This window comes from Vanessa cardui, chromosome 8 (assembly GCF_905220365.1).
Source record: "Vanessa cardui chromosome 8, ilVanCard2.1, whole genome shotgun sequence".
NCBI lineage: Eukaryota > Metazoa > Arthropoda > Insecta > Lepidoptera > Nymphalidae > Vanessa > Vanessa cardui.
This window is the reverse complement of record NC_061130.1, coordinates 5443337-5459427: the sequence shown is the minus strand read 5'-3', so window position 1 is coordinate 5459427 and position 16091 is coordinate 5443337. Positions and strand designations below refer to the sequence as shown.

The window sequence follows — 16091 nt, the reverse complement described above, 5'->3', positions numbered from 1 at the left end:
GCGCTTAAACATACATTGGAAGTTAACACTGCAAGACTTAACAAAAAAAGAAAAACATTTAAAAAACAAAACTAATGTAAATCAAGTTTGCCAATGCAGTGTAAGTATTACATGTTTTATCTTTTAAATCTATATCAACAAAATTTGAAGAAGAAAATACGCGTGGCCAGATTGCTAGGACTCTATAAAATCAATTACAATTATATTCGAAAGTGTTTTGTATAATTTTCGTACGACTTAAAACGACCTTTCAGAACGAAGACATGCTCGGTTCTCCAGGTAGCGATAGTGCATATTCATGACTATGGATACTTGAATTGAATTGGCCATGGCGCCGCCATCGATGGGTGGCCTTCTCAAATCAAATAAAATCTGCATATTTTTAATATAACATCCTACGCTTGAGAATAACCATTTTTAAAATACTTTGACAAAGTTTCATATGTTACTATGTTCTAATAATTTTGCACGGTAACAGCTTGAGAATATTAAATAAAGATATAAAGATACAATACGTTTCTCTTAAATTTTCAATTACGTTTGCGGTCAGATTTTAACTGCTTATCGAATACTATTTTAATAATAGGGAAGATGCAATTTTTTTTATTTTTTTGTTTATTTTAAAGAACTCCATATAGGATACACGAGGAAATTAAATATCTAAAGCACTGTAATTTACTGCAAAAAATGCGCTTTTGACTGCACTTTCTGATCCAAAACAAAGATAAAAGTGGTTTCAAGTTTTGACAAACCTAACTTTAATTCGAAAAACGCCATTAATTTTCGTTTCAATGTTCACTTTTTTACAACTATAACCTCAAATAAGAGGTCATAACAGGTGTGACGTCACTGAACGCTTATAAGTGTTTTTGAAATACGTTCTGTTTCACGTTACTTTAATTCGTAATTATTGGTAAAAAACAAAATTATATCAAATATAAACCTTGCAGTGAGCCTTCTCTTATATTTTATTAACATTTTAGTAGCAACATTGTTCATTGAACATGTTCCCTATTAAAAACAATTTAAGTATTGCCAATTTATAAAAGAGAAAAAGAAACGTAAAAATAAAAATAGGTATTGGAATCATAAAAAATAAGGATTATGCTTGGGATTTTAATATCCATATGAGCACTCTTATTCTTCTATGGTGTAATGTAGGCATTTTTCCTACCTTCCAACTTTTCTGGACCTACTTATATACTAAAAGGTTGAAAAAGTTAATTTTTAATTCATTTTTAAGAAGTTAATTTTTTTTAGCAAATGTTATAATAATGACTCAAATTGCAAAATAGTTGATGTAATTAATGATTTGATCACTAAATTCATTAAAATTATATATGATACTTTTGTTAAAAACAAGAACTTATATGCTTCAAAACATATACGCATTCGTTGAATTCGATACTAACAGTTTTAATAAACATGTGTGATGATGTCGGCAGAATATAATAATAAATACTTTTTGGTCGATATGTTTAATTGTAATAAGTCAAGGGAAAACCTCAAATTAATATCGTTAAATTGCAAGTTACATTTCGTTATTTACAGTTTCATACAATTATATTAATGCATAATTAACGTAATACATAAGTTATAATCTATAACAGTACAATAATTGAGATTTATTCTTTCTGGCAGTGGTAGCAGGCACAAGAAACAGCCGACTTAAAAATTAAATTTCTTTCTCCATCTAAGCACAATACTTTTACTGGAATCTGGAACACATAAGAAAACACATTAAATAATAGATAGGACTTATTATACAGCACAATAAATAAATGATTCCTTTAATTAAAGGACATGAGCTTTTTCTTCTAGTAAAAGAAACTACTTTAACACAATATTCGGTACTTTTGAAGGGGTGTTTGATTTTAAATGTAGATATATGTAGTGCAGGGTTGTTAAGGGTATCAAACTTACGTCTTCAGATTCCATAATGTTACAGCATTGCCCTAAAGAAGTAACCGGATGTCGCTTGAAACCAAACATGATACTGGGCAGGGACCATGATTCACAGTATCCTCGGCAGGCATTTGTCGTTATCTCGAACTTGACACAATCCGGAATAGTAATATTTTTTTTATGACCTGTCAATACATAATAAATTATTATGCTCAGTGCAATTATTTTGATTGATTAGATCAAAAACAATTTCACGGAATACGAAATGATATATAGTATCAATATGTTATACAAACCCCTAATATGGCAGCCAGGTTTTTTCCATGATTCTGACGCTAATAAATGACTGATAGATAACAGAAATATTAAGACTCTAAGAAACATATTTTTATTTTTCTTCTGTTCCACACGAAGGAATGATAGTCTTTCAAAATGTTTCCCTTTATATTTCGTTTTTTGTATTTTATTACAGAGGTTGTTAAACGTTGGTATCTGTATAATTTCCAATATGTATAAAGTATGGTAATCAACATCGTGCTAACAAACATTAATAGGCATTATACTTAAATACTATAATGTCTTTATCTATTTTACTGCGTGTTGTTATTTATTTCTATGTTATTGTTTATGGACTGAAATTTCATCTTTTTACGTTTAACAATCATTAAATCAAATCTCAAATCAGAATGCCATATTTTCATTTAAGATGCATTGAGCTTTTATATTATATACTACATTAGCGTGCTTTTGGAGAGGCCTATGTCCAGCAGTGGACAAAAACGGGTTGATGATGTGATGTGATGTGAGCTTTTATAGACTCGAGTTGAAAGTTTAAAACTAAAGTAGAAACTAATTTCAATTTTTGCTGAAGGTTTTAAGAAAATGTAAAAATGTTTACAACCGCTGACAGATTCCTGTAACAGAATCTATGTAAATGCATCTAAGAACGAACCGTTAAGAACGATTCATTAAGTTAAATGGTTAAGTTTTATGAGATGGATGTTAACGTGCAACGATCTGAAATAATTCGACTGAATTAAAACCTTCAACGTAAATAGAGAAAAAAAAACGTTCTGTTAATGGTCGTTTTTCTTTATCATGGGAATGAAATAATGTTTTGCTTTTGTAATCAAAAGTATTTTCTAAAGAAATAATAGATTACCGACTTGTTAGCAAATAAAAATAAAGCAAACAAATGTAGCAATAAAAGTAGCAATTCGTTACGGAATCATCCATACAGGATAGGTATAAAAGTATCTATCATGCAAGAATCTACTGAGAGTATCTTGGTCGTAGCACCTGCAAGATACTCAGTTATTGATTGTTCTTTAACAATCACTATTATCATATAAACTATCCAATATGTTATTATTACTACTAGGTATAGTACGACACAACTTAGATGTAGCATCGGCAACTTAAATAAAACCGATTTCTGCCGATTTATACAACTTATAGAAATAGGTAGCTAGCTCCCTATCGCGCCATCCGACATCTACATCTAACTTGTGTCGTACCCAGAATTATATCAACTCTTGTTTTCAAAAATTTTATTATTTCTTTTTCTATTTCAAACATACTAATCAATATTTTCATGCGATAGTATTTCGTGCTCGTAAGTCCAAAGCTCTAAGAGCTCGTCGCGCGGGGCCGTGCTCGGAGATCGCGACGCTTGCTAGGAGACAGCGACGAGCTAGGGTCATGTCTCCGGTCGACTGTGGAGCATACAGAAAGTAAAATTTTAATTAGTTTTGATCTCGATGTCATAGAAGCATTTTAAAATGTAAAAATGCATTTACAATTTACGCATATAAACATTAATCTAAACTTATATAAATTTAAGATTTGAAAAAATAAAAATTACATACCAATGCTACGTGCGCTAAATTAAACCAAATATTAGAACATGTTTCTGGATTCGCAGCGAAGTAAAGCGCCTGCCTGAAGCATGGCAGCGTAAGATCCCATTGATTACAGTAGAGACAGCAGAGTCCGAGATTGTTATAAATCTCGGGGCCTGGAGGATTTGTTGCTAACAACCTCCTGGAATAATATTTTAACTCAAATACTCAGACCAATTTACCGCCAAAATATTTACCTATACTCCCGGTAAATTGAACCTTTAAATTATGTATTCATTTAATGGTACTTGATAGATCATCGTGCAAGCTGTCTAGGTGGGCACCACCCACTCATCAAATAATCCAAACAACAATATTTAGTAATATTGTTTTGAATTTTGAATAACCTAGTGTAATTAAATTAAGGGCACATAGAACACCAATCTTGGCGACATATAAAATAGTTAGAAAGATAGACGATGTTTATAGATTGATGGTGACCATTTACCATCAGCTAGCCCATTTGGGGATCCACATATCTTAAAAAAAAACTCTATGGACTCAAGCACATTTATTTTTGTTTGTTATTGTTTATATATTAAAATAAATATACCTGTAATATCTTAACGCTATTTCTGGTTGGTCATTATAAAAATTATACATAGCGATATTTGCGATCGCCTCAACATTAGAAGGATCTTCAGTTGCTACGATACGGTAATATTTTACAGCTACAGCACTGTTGCCCATATGTTCGTGAATACGGGCTTGTTCCAATAATAATGACGTATTGACGTGAAATACTAAGAGACCTTGTTTACAAACTTCTAGGGCTGAAAGAGGTTGATTAAGACTGACATACATTGCTATCAACCGTAAATATATAGTTACATGTTTGTTCTGTTTGAGTGCTTGTCGTAAGCATTCCTCGACATTTCTAAACATTCCGAGAGATTCGTAACAACGAGCAAGAGAAAAGTTCCACCACCAGTCAGTTGTATCATCTACTTTTACTGCTTGAAACGCAACATCCATGGCCTGAAATAAAAAAAAAATAGTACACTTTATATAAAAAAGGAATTAATTTAATTATCGTATTGTAATTCCTAGCAATATACCTTGCGAACGTTGCTTTCACAATAATATATGTATTCAAAAAGAGTTTTCGACGCTGGCATGAACAGTTTGTCATTTCTGTCTATTAACCTTAATGTAACGGGTGCGTCTACATCAAACGAAGTACCACCGGCAAGGGCAGTGGCAGCTCGGGAAGCTCGCGATGCTGTTTGGAGTGCGGTGCGAGCGGTGCGATTGCGAGCTGTACCGGCTCGGGGTATCAGTGTTGCTGTTGAGGGTGGTCCTTCCTATAACGATTGTCAACCAAAAGTCAGCTATATCGACGTTCAAATTAACGAATATATTAGATCATATGATATTACAAGTTATTACGTTTGTGTAAAGATCATATTCACATGAGAAATAAATATTGATAATTTGGGATAGTGTACTCAATTCGGATGTGATCGGTTTTACGAATTTTGCCGATGCTACATCTATCTTGTGTCGTACTATATCAAGAATTATATCAACTCTTGTTTTCAAAAATTTTATTATATTATTCAATACTTTAGATTTTACTAAATAGTATAATATAGAATGTATTTCAAACATAATAATCAATATTTTCATGCGACAGTATTTCGTGCTCGTAAGTCCAAAGCTCGAAGAGCTCGTCGCGCGTCAGCTGTAGAGGACATACATATTAAATAATAATAATAATAATAAACTTTATTGAAAAAACACAATGCTTACATAATAGATTAGAACATATGGCACAATATTAATCTTCTTAAACTTAGCTTAAACGATTACAATGTTTTAGGTGCATTATGGGTTTAGCAATTTTAAAATGTTTGATTATCTTTGGACCCCACACTAGGAGACCTGTATCGTGGGGCCAAAAAAATTTAAAATTTCTATAGTTACGCATTTCGCTAATAACTTGTACCCGTGTAATGTGTAATGTCGTAATATGTTTTAACTTACTGAATGTATATTGTGTGCTGTTTTGACCACTCTTTGAAATGTTGTTCCAGGACGTGGTGTTTTCGCTACTGATGTTGTTGTCCAATCGTCTAATTGTGGGAAATAGTTAACTTCTTCGTACCCATTACCAGCTATTTTTGCAAGAATAGTCATGGCGCGCATCCGAATGAACTCTATCATACGATTACTTTCGTTTTTTAATGTTGTGTTGCATAATATTAGGCATTCATTGTACTGCCTCGTTACGTACAAGTTTAAGATTTTATAATCCACTTCTATATCCATTATTGGACTTACAAAGTGTACTTTCAGTTTAAACTACTTGCAGTTTGCTTGTGATTCTATTTATTGTTTGCATTCATTGGTTGCTATGCGACATAACGCTATGTAGAATTATATATACTTGTCTGCATATCTAATTCATATCCAATTCTGGATACTCATGATGATGCTTGATAAACAATCGGATAAAAAATTGAATTAAAACATTTAGTAGGTATAACGTCAAACAAAATTATAGTTTTTATAATTTCAACCTAAGGTGTCGAGATTTGCTAATGATTAAAAGAGATAAAATAATATTTAGATAAGTGCAATATTAACTATAGATATTAATTGTATTATTAATTTATAAAAGAAAAAGGTAGGATGATACTTTAAATTTTTAGATTAGATTGTTATGTATAGTTACGTTCTAGGATAGATAGTATGAAATGGTGCTCTTAATTTTATGGTATTGAATGATAATGGGTAACATATAATTAAATAAAAAAATCTAAGTTTAAAAGTATATTTAATGCGAGTTACTTAAATATTTTTAAAGTGTTTTATCGTAATAAAATTAAGTAATCATCGATTGAAGGGTCATATGATTCCATGTTTCTTAATTCTTCGTATTTAAGGGCTGCTAAGGAGTCCAATATAGGTTCTGGGTGACTACGTTGAATGGTTTTTACTTCTAGTTTTATTTCTGTTTCTGAAGTGATACGAGATAAATGGCGTGCTTTTATCTGAAAATGTCATTATTTCAAGTAGTTTTGTATGTATAGGATATTTTTTTTATACATAATTTTAAATTATAATGTCATAATAGGTAGTTTAGACAAAAATATACGCGCATTTTGTTCAAAAGTGTATACCTATTGGAAAATAGACCAGTAAATATAACAAAAATGTAAAGAGTGGAAAATAAGAAAATTAGTTCTTCATTAAAATATTTTATACATTTTGTCTGTTAAACCTATCTGAAGTCAATGTCAAACTTTTTGATCTTGACCTTTGGCTTCCTAATTTTATGATATACATAGGTTGGCGGATGGTACGTGGTCGCCACCGAACATTCTTTACAAAGCCAACGCGCCATTACTTTGGAAACTAAGTTGTTATATCCCTTGTGCCTATAGTTACACTGTCTCACTCACCCTTCAAACCAGAACGTAATAATACTGAGTACTGTTGTATGGTGTTAGAATATCAATGAATAACCTACCCAGTTTGCCAGCTTGCACAAACCCAAATATGTCAGATATGTGAATATGAAAAGATCAAATATCTTCAGGGATTTTATTTGCTTGCGATGTGTCTAATAAAATAAATAGAAATATATATAATAAATCTAGAGAAAGGTACATTGATAGACTGCATTAAAATTCTTACATGTTCCAAGGTAGACTCCGAGACACCGATACTCTCCCATGAATCTGACCCCTTAGGTATTACTAAAGGCTTCATAAAGTTTGTGTTCTTTTCTTTGAGGGTTACATTATTACCAAAACCAATGGTATAAAACATTTCTTTGGCCTTTCTGAGTAAATTAGATTCTTTTAATGAATAAAACAATAGATTAGCATTGTACACCAAAGAAACACTTCTCATCGTTGTACATATTATTTTCTTGATTTCACTGTCTGAAAACGATAAAAATTTGTTGGTATTTATAAAAAATAATATACAATTTAATCTGATCACATAATAAATGTTTAGGTACCATAATTTTTAAAAATGTCGTATTTCCCTCCGATAATTATCAACTCGATATCATCCGACGGTTCATTATTTTTTTCCTTGATGGCTTTAATGCATGTTTCCAAAGTATTCCATATTGCTTTAATTTTGCTTAAATCTACCATAACACAGTAGAAGAATTTCCCTTCTATTGGAATAGATGTTAAAACATCTTTTAACATTTCCAATTTGCCGCCATATTCCCATACGTGGCAAATAGTTTTATCAATGCTTTGCTTCTGGGAAGATTTTCTACCAAATGAATACTCTAGTACTAATGTTTCTCTTGGTGTATCAGTTTTGTCAAGAAAGTTGTGCAATAAATTAGATTTTCCCTAAAATGTTTTAATTTATTTTATAGATAATAGAATTTACTTATGTAAAAACGCTTTTTAGGTACCAATTATAATACGCAAGTGACACGTAAGGCGTCTTCGTAATTATCATAACTGCTAGACTAGAATCTAAAAGATTCTGGAAACTTATCACCGTGTGTGAAGCAAGGTAACAACTTTTACATGTTTTGAGTGTAAATATTTAATAAGGGTTTCTACTGTAATTGGAGCTATGCCGCTAAGTACTTAACAATTTAATTTCAGCTGGAGTCAGGATTAAACCTATGACGTCTCAGCTACTGGCCTACTTTTGGTATTGAGGTGTCATAGACTCGATCACTTACAGTTTACTACACACACATTAATTTCTAATCAAGATGGGCAAATTTATTTACCACTGATTTACTCCCGACCAAAATAATAGTACGCGCATTATCCTCGCTTGATTTAGAAGAATCATTTTTCACCATTTGTGCGGCTATATCTGGTATTGACATTTTAAAATATTTAAAAATCAAACTTATCGAAGAAGTAACAAGTCGGTTTAAGTTGCTTTGTTATTGTTTTGGTTGCTAAGCAACAATGTCGGTGTCATTTCAGGAGGTACTGGTTGACAGATGACACTAATGGCTTTTTCTCATAACAGAGTCATACTGTGGTAAATGAGTAAACAGTTTATATTTTGTTAGACACTGGACATATAGCCCAAGAGCCAGTGATCGGCAGACTTACGTTGTAGTGTCAGCTATACTGCTTCATCTGCTGTTGGTGAAATGGCGATTCACTATTCATATATTATGTTAATATGTTAGTTAATAGAAATAGTAATTGTCTATGGAATTATCTTTATACCCACGATGAGATGTCAAATACGTTACGTAGTCTTAGAAGTATGTTCTTTTTTAGTATACAACTAACTTTAATGATAGCATATACACGAAAACAAAACAATATCACCAATATGTTATTGCAAACGTTTTATCTTTTAATTTAGTGGGTAGTAATACAAAAATACCGTCAGTTAAGACTAGTAACATACTGGTAACCGATTTTTTTTTAATTTAATGAATAACGTAGGGCCAGTTAATACTGATATGTGTTTATATAAAAAAACTACATTTTATTGATTGAAAACATTATATTGGTAATCGTAAGTGATATTTTGACATTGAGCCATAATAGAATATCTGATAAACAGTAGACTGAGAGATAAAACGTCGCAATTAGAAAAAAAGAGCAGCTCTCGAACATCAAATGATTTAAATCTTCTTATCGATAATTTATAAGCTTGTATGTTTCCAATTTAGAAAATAAAATGATATATGAATCATCAAACATACAATGGCAGTTAACGTAGAAAAAAGCCGTGCATAGGACGAGCAATGCATGCCTTTGTATACTCAGCGTGGTATTAATAGCGTAAATTTGCACGTTGTGCTTATAAATAAATTATAATTAATTGTAAATAAAATAAAAAAAATGTTATTTTCAGTAGTCAGTATTTACAGTTATTTACAGTATTAAACTCTATATTTACATACATACAACAACAACAACAGCCAGTGAATACCCACTGCTGGACTAAAGGCCTCCTCACCCTTTAAGGAGAAGGTTTGGAACATATTCCAACACGCTGTTCCAATGCGGGTTGGTGGAATTCTCATGTGGCAGTATTTCTATAAAATTTGTCACATACAGGTTTCCTCACGATGTTTTCCTTCACCGCTGAGCACGAGATGAATTATAAAGACAAATTAAGCTCATGAATCAGCGGTGCTTGCCTGGGTTTGAACCCGCAATCATCGGTTAAGATGCACGCGTTCTAACCACTGGGCCATCTCGAATCTATATTTACATACCTAAGTATTTATTATAGATGTAGTTCTGTAAAATGAAGTTTCAGGCTTAATTTTGTATATTTAGTGAAGCTACCGTTTCGGAAAGTAGATTCTACCGAGAAGATCCGGCAAGAAACTCAGTGGTTATGTTTTTCAACATTTAGAAAATAAAAAGTCAAGTTAGTCAAATACAATTATTTAAATTAATATATCCTGCTTGGAAGTTAACAGGTATTAACTCCTCGCTTTTTTATCATCTATAAAATCTTGTATCGAATAATATGCCTTTTTTAACAATGTATTTTTTATAAACGATTTAAATATACCAAACGGCAATTTTAAAAATGTCTGCGGAATTTTATTATAAAAACGGATACCTTACCCCAAGAAGGATTTATTGACTTTGCGAAGTCGGAAACTTGGCGTTATTAGCTTATCCTTATTTATACATACAATGAGTATCACTGATTTTATCAAAGTGATCAATGCCACTGTGAATATACATAATATTGTTGTTAATATACTGTGACGCAACAGTGACTATTCCTACTTTGTTAAAAACATCCCCAAGAGAGTCTCTAGCTCCAAGATTATAAATAGACCGGATTGCTATCTTTTGTAAAATAAAGACAGATTTAATATCTGCCGTCACCCTAAAGTAATATGCCATATGACATAATACTGGTTATTTTCATAACCAAAATATACTAGACGAGCGGTATCAACAACAGTTAGTTTAACTTTAGGGCTGATAAATGAGGACTCCACTGAAGTTTGGAATCCAATTCTTTTCCCAAGAACACCGTAGTATCAGCTACATCAAGACAGTCACCGTTTAAAGATATATTATAATTTTGCTTTCTTACATTGGGTATGGTAAAAACTACACATTTTGTTTTTTGAGCATTCAAAACTAAATTATTTTCGGTAAACCAATCGTGTATCTGTGATAATGCAACGTTCACATCGTCAAAGTAAGTTTTTTTTCAACCTTAAAAATCAGTGAAGTATCGTCAGTAAACAACATTATATTACAAATACCTTTAACATAGAAAGGAAGATAATTTATATATACTAGAAATAGAAAGGGACCCAAACTTGAACCTTGTGATACTCCCTTTTTTAACCAGAAGACTTTATTTCATTAATGAAAACTTGCTGGATTCTTTGAGTATGAAGCAATGAGATCAACAGCTTTACCTTTAACACCGTAATACTTGAGCTTATAAAGAAGCGTTTCGTGTTCTACACAATCAAGTGCTTTTGATAAATCACAGAATACTCCAATAGCATTCTGTGATTTTTCCCAAGCATCGTAAATATGATTGAGAATTACCACTCCTTTTTTTTCTTCGAAAACTATAAGAGAATATATTTTCTTTATCAATAGACTCTAGAGTAGACAATCTGCTCGTTTGTATAACTTGGTTCAGAAAAAACTTTCAACTAATTTTTATTGTTATTTTTCGATAATCCTTATACTTAAAGATAATTTAAAATCCTTATACAAAAACCATTTAACTTCAATAACATAGGGTTTTCATACAAACTACCATCCCATTTTAACCTCCAAAATGGGCTTTATTTCTAAAAATACACATTATCAGTACACTTCCACAATATTTATAGAGCACCATTTACAATTTATAGTGTCCCCCTTCAAAAGACTTTCATACAAACTTTCTCCAAACTCCGTTTCGTCCACTTGGGGAAGGAATTTTGTAAAATATGTTCTAAGCCGATGTCCGGAAGACAAGGACTATCTGCCCAATTTTAAGATGGTAGGTTTCATAATTTCTTGATTTATCAGTGGGTAGTATTTCAATTTTATGAAGGTATCTAGAAAGGTATATAGAAAGATATGGATGTAGGCATCAAATATACGTTACGTTACGGTACGTTTCTTGAGGATACATTCTATTAAAAATTCGACGACCTCCGTGGTCGAGTGGTGAGTACACCGGTTTTCATGGGTAGGCCACTCCGAGGTCCCGGGTTCGATTCCCGGCCGAGTCGATGTAGATTATAATTACTATTCTATGTTGTCTTCGATCTGGGTGACTGTGGTACCGTCGTTACTTCTGATTTCCCATAACACAAGTGCTTTAGCTACTTACATTGGGGTCAGAGTAATGTATGTGATGGTGTCTCATATTTATAAAAAAAAAGAAACTAAACTTTTGTATATTTTTTTTGTTCAAATAACTAATAAATATATGGGCCACAAACCAAGCTAAAAAATTCAAGCTAAAAAATCATTACATTCAAGACTATATTTTGAAATAAATTTTAGTACCTATATATACAGTTAAGGTTACTATTACTAGACAAATAAAAAAACTAATGTAGGTAGTTACTCTTTTTATTTTTAAATCAATTTTGGATATTAACATAGTGTGCTAGTAAAAAAATATAAGTAGAGTCAGCATCTTACTCAAATATTCAAAGTTTATCATCATTTTACAAACAGTTTTTTATGGGATAAGTTTGTTGAGTATAGACCTCTTTCTTACCATGCTACTTGTCTATTAAGAGAGGTCAAACAACTGTCTCGGTCCCGTTATGGGTAACTCGTCTTGCACCTTTTAAAAATTTTGTTAAAACTTCTTTGACGGGAGGCTAATGCAGTGTCTCTGACCATTTATATAAATGACTGCAAATCCAACATATCTAAACTGGTTTGTCGTCAGATTTTACGGTTACGAGCTTGATTTCGTTTCCGCCCATCGTCGGTTCGTCCATCCACAAATCCTGTAAAGCACCTCTTCATATTAATTATTGCAAACCCAATGCAGCCGAAACTGATTTGTCATTGGATTGTAGGGTTATGAGCTTGGATGTTGACGCCAAGCATTGATTTATCTATTGCAACTGAGAATGTATTAGTTAGTCACAATATTATGTAATAATGCATTAACTTTATTTTGAATAACCATATTAGTAAGATCATACATAATATTTCATGGAACGGTAATTTACAATTTTGCCCTGCTTACCAATATGAACGTGTTTTAAGAGTTAAGGTGCAGTCACTAAAGTAAAAATATGTTCTATGTACATTCTACTTAAGATATAGAATAGTAACTTTGTACATTATATAATTTAATACTGACCTTTAAATATTATATTTTAAGCAAAGAGACTAATATCAAGATAAATAGGAATAATTGAGATTATATACATAGATATTATTTTTTAACAAGGAATAAACATATTCTTTATTTAGAATTAGACTTTAACTTATGATATTCCATTTCTTTCATAACTATTTCCTTATTCAATGTTTTTAATATGTCCTGAAATCTTTGTCTTAAGGTCATATTTTCCATCCTGGATATTTCGAGTTGAGTTCTTTGTCTCCTTTGTTTTAATTCTTCTAGTTCAGTTACAACTTCTTGTAATTGCGTACTTGAGCTGTTGTAACTAGTTGATTGTTGCTGAATATTATCAAATTCATAAGAAGCACTAGTTTCATTCATCATTGAAGTACTACTTTTATGTGGATTAGATTTCTTCTTTTTAGTTTCAATGAAATCTGGCTTTGTATCTGGAGTTATATGACAATTTCTCATTGCTTGTAATCCAAGGACAGAATTTACATCAGACAATGAGTCATCATATGCTGATGTTCTACTGTCTTCTAGATCGACATTCACATTTTCATCATCTGCATCGCTGTCACTTAAAGCTCCTCCAAATATGTCTTCAACTTTTGATGGTTGATTCGGAATAACAGTTGAGTTTTTGTGAGACTCTTTCTTTACTTTTGCTTTCTGAGAATTTGCAGCAGATGATTCCTTTTTAGGAACATGCTCATCTTCCTCCTTAACTACTTCCCAAGTAAAACTGACAGCCTCATTATCAGCTCTTAATAGCCTCTTCACTTCCTTCTCTATTTCAGGTGACTCGGCACACTTTTTTCTTAACGTTTTTCGAAAACGTCGCCTCCTTACATTCTTTGTAGGTGGAGTGATTCCATGTGGCCACAGGTACTTTTTATCAACTTTTAATGGATCCTTTTTTTTATTTTTGGTAGGTGCCTCATCTTCTGTTGTGTCATCTAATTCTTCCTTACATATCATCATTTGACAAATATCAGCTGTTTTATAAAGACTTTTTCTGTCAATTGTCTTCCATGACTCTACAATGGTGGGTAAATCAACAATTTTAGTATGCAACAACCAATGATCAATTCTAAGTTCACCGTGCCGCAAATCATCGTGTATTTGTATTTTTACTCTATTTTTGAAATTTTCGCCAGACGTTATTAATTCCCTTAAAACTTTTGCAGGTTCTTCAGGCAATCTGATTATAAATTGAGTTTCTAATTGTACTGGGTATTCAGTTTCTCGTTTATCCCGACTCATTTTAAGAATATTAAATGTAAATCGATCAATTTAAATTCTGCCAGTACATTAAAATTCTTAAATAAAGTATAATTTAGTATAAATTGAGTAAATCACAATGACAATCGAATTAAATAATGTTTTATTTTCTTTAAATTTATTAATGAAAAATAATTCACTATCCTCGCTATCAATTTAAATTTTTGAAAGAAATTGTCATTTAGCATTGGCAATTCTCATTTGACAATTGACAATAGACACTAGATAATTCTAGAACAAGATATTGAATATTAATAGAAAATACATTTAAAAATAATAATTAATAAAATTTGTACTTAAATAATTTTATAAATTTTATGACATTAGATTTCCTCTTTCCAATTATATCAATCATTTTTAATCACAATAGCGGACAAACTGCCAAATTATTCTGACTAAAACATTTAATCAAAAAGTCTGAATTATTTTTTATGAATAAAATATTTTATGAGCTACCCCAATAAATTTTTAATATAATTTTTGCTTCAAAATGTAAGTTTAATCATTATTTAATTGTCTCTTTATTTTATGTCAGTGTGACTATGGCGAAATATGTTTTAGGAGTTGGCAGCCTTGTGACAATTTCTGTTCATTTTCTGTGGATTGGTTTTGTGAAATAAAAAATATGTGAAAATTGAAATTAGGCTCTACAAGAAGTAAAAATTGATTTACGTGTAAATGAATTGTGTTACAACAATTATAAAGGAATATTTGAAAGTATTAAAGAAGTGATTAATGGATGCTTAATTGAATATAAAAATAACAATTTAGCGTCATGGCTCATTGAGTGTAAGTGGGAGACATTGTTAAGCTCATTAATTTGTTTTAACTATTATTTTGTAATTATTTTGCAATGATAGTTAAAATATGTCTCAACTGTGATTTGCATGTGCTGCACTGTTTTCAAGCAAATTGGGTTCCATTTTTTAAATAGGTGCTATAAAAGAGAAAGGCATCATTCTTCATAATATATATGGGAGCAGTAACCTACATAACAGTTGTGATTGTTTTCACTTATCTATATTTTTATCCATAAATTCTAATATTTTGTTATTTATTTTTAAATAATATATTATTATTGTAAGATTTCATTGATGATTCATGAATAACTTGATTAAAAGTTATAGATTAAAGATTAATGCGTAAATATATTTTTGAAGGCATTTAGAAAGATTTTTGTGACTATTAATTGACATACGTAATTATATTTCAGATATAGTAAAAATCACTGAGGCCTAAAGGTATCGTAAATAATTCAATTAATATTTTGTTATTGTTATATTCTATGAATTGAAATAACATTGTAAATTATTTTAGATGGCTGAAGTGGATCCTGAAACACTACTGGAGTGGCTGCTGACTGGCCAAGGCGATGAGCGGGATATGCAGCTTATTGCTCTTGAGCAGCTTTGTATGCTGTTGCTCATGTCGGACAATGTAGATAGATGCTTTGAAAGGTATAACCATAAAGAATAAATATAGAAATTTGTTTAAAAAATAAAAGAGTTAATTATTCATATTATCTTTTTTGACTGAAATGTATATTATTTGTTTCAGTTGTCCACCAAGAACATTTTTGCCTGCATTGTGTAAAATATTTCTGGATGAGTGTGCACCGGATAATGTGTTGGAAGTAACGGCGAGGGCAATTACATACTATCTGGACGTGTCAGGTTACTACTTATATCTGAATTATATGTATAATACCTTTAGCTCTTTATTTTAAGGTATTTATAT

The 16091-nt window shown here is 31.2% G+C and overlaps 4 protein-coding genes and 1 long non-coding RNA gene across 5 annotated transcripts; 1 reads left to right on the top strand and 4 right to left on the bottom strand.

Moving 5' to 3' along the window:
* Window positions 1-1476: 1476 nt before the first annotated feature.
* Window positions 1477-2463, bottom strand: LOC124532038 (thyrostimulin alpha-2 subunit). Its single transcript, XM_047106663.1, has 3 exons — window positions 2202-2463; window positions 1924-2090; window positions 1477-1718 (listed from the first exon to the last, which is right to left on the bottom strand). The coding sequence occupies exons 1-3, from the start codon at window positions 2287-2289 to the stop codon at window positions 1626-1628; spliced, it is 348 nt and encodes a 115-aa protein (XP_046962619.1). The 5' UTR covers window positions 2290-2463; the 3' UTR covers window positions 1477-1625.
* A 1034-nt stretch (window positions 2464-3497) lies between these two features.
* On the bottom strand, window positions 3498-6098 carry LOC124532066 (tetratricopeptide repeat protein 8). The gene is made up of 5 exons (XM_047106703.1): window positions 5789-6098; window positions 4865-5106; window positions 4360-4784; window positions 3774-3948; window positions 3498-3620 (listed from the first exon to the last, which is right to left on the bottom strand). Exons 1-5 carry the CDS (start codon window positions 6075-6077, stop codon window positions 3498-3500), a joined length of 1254 nt encoding a protein of 417 aa, XP_046962659.1. The 5' UTR covers window positions 6078-6098.
* A 513-nt stretch (window positions 6099-6611) lies between these two features.
* Window positions 6612-8678, bottom strand: LOC124532039 (cytoplasmic dynein 2 light intermediate chain 1). Its single transcript, XM_047106664.1, has 4 exons — window positions 8527-8678; window positions 7780-8131; window positions 7449-7699; window positions 6612-6802 (listed from the first exon to the last, which is right to left on the bottom strand). The coding sequence occupies exons 1-4, from the start codon at window positions 8626-8628 to the stop codon at window positions 6620-6622; spliced, it is 888 nt and encodes a 295-aa protein (XP_046962620.1). The 5' UTR covers window positions 8629-8678; the 3' UTR covers window positions 6612-6619.
* Window positions 8679-13157: 4479 nt separating this feature from the next.
* LOC124532012 (transcription initiation factor TFIID subunit 7-like) lies at window positions 13158-14509 on the bottom strand. The gene has a single exon (XM_047106629.1). It carries the CDS (start codon window positions 14334-14336, stop codon window positions 13188-13190), a length of 1149 nt encoding a protein of 382 aa, XP_046962585.1. The 5' UTR covers window positions 14337-14509; the 3' UTR covers window positions 13158-13187.
* A 399-nt stretch (window positions 14510-14908) lies between these two features.
* On the top strand, window positions 14909-16031 carry LOC124532149. Its single transcript, XR_006966626.1, has 4 exons — window positions 14909-15143; window positions 15568-15595; window positions 15672-15811; window positions 15912-16031. It is a non-coding gene; the product is annotated as an uncharacterized LOC124532149 (long non-coding RNA).
* Window positions 16032-16091: the final 60 nt, after the last annotated feature.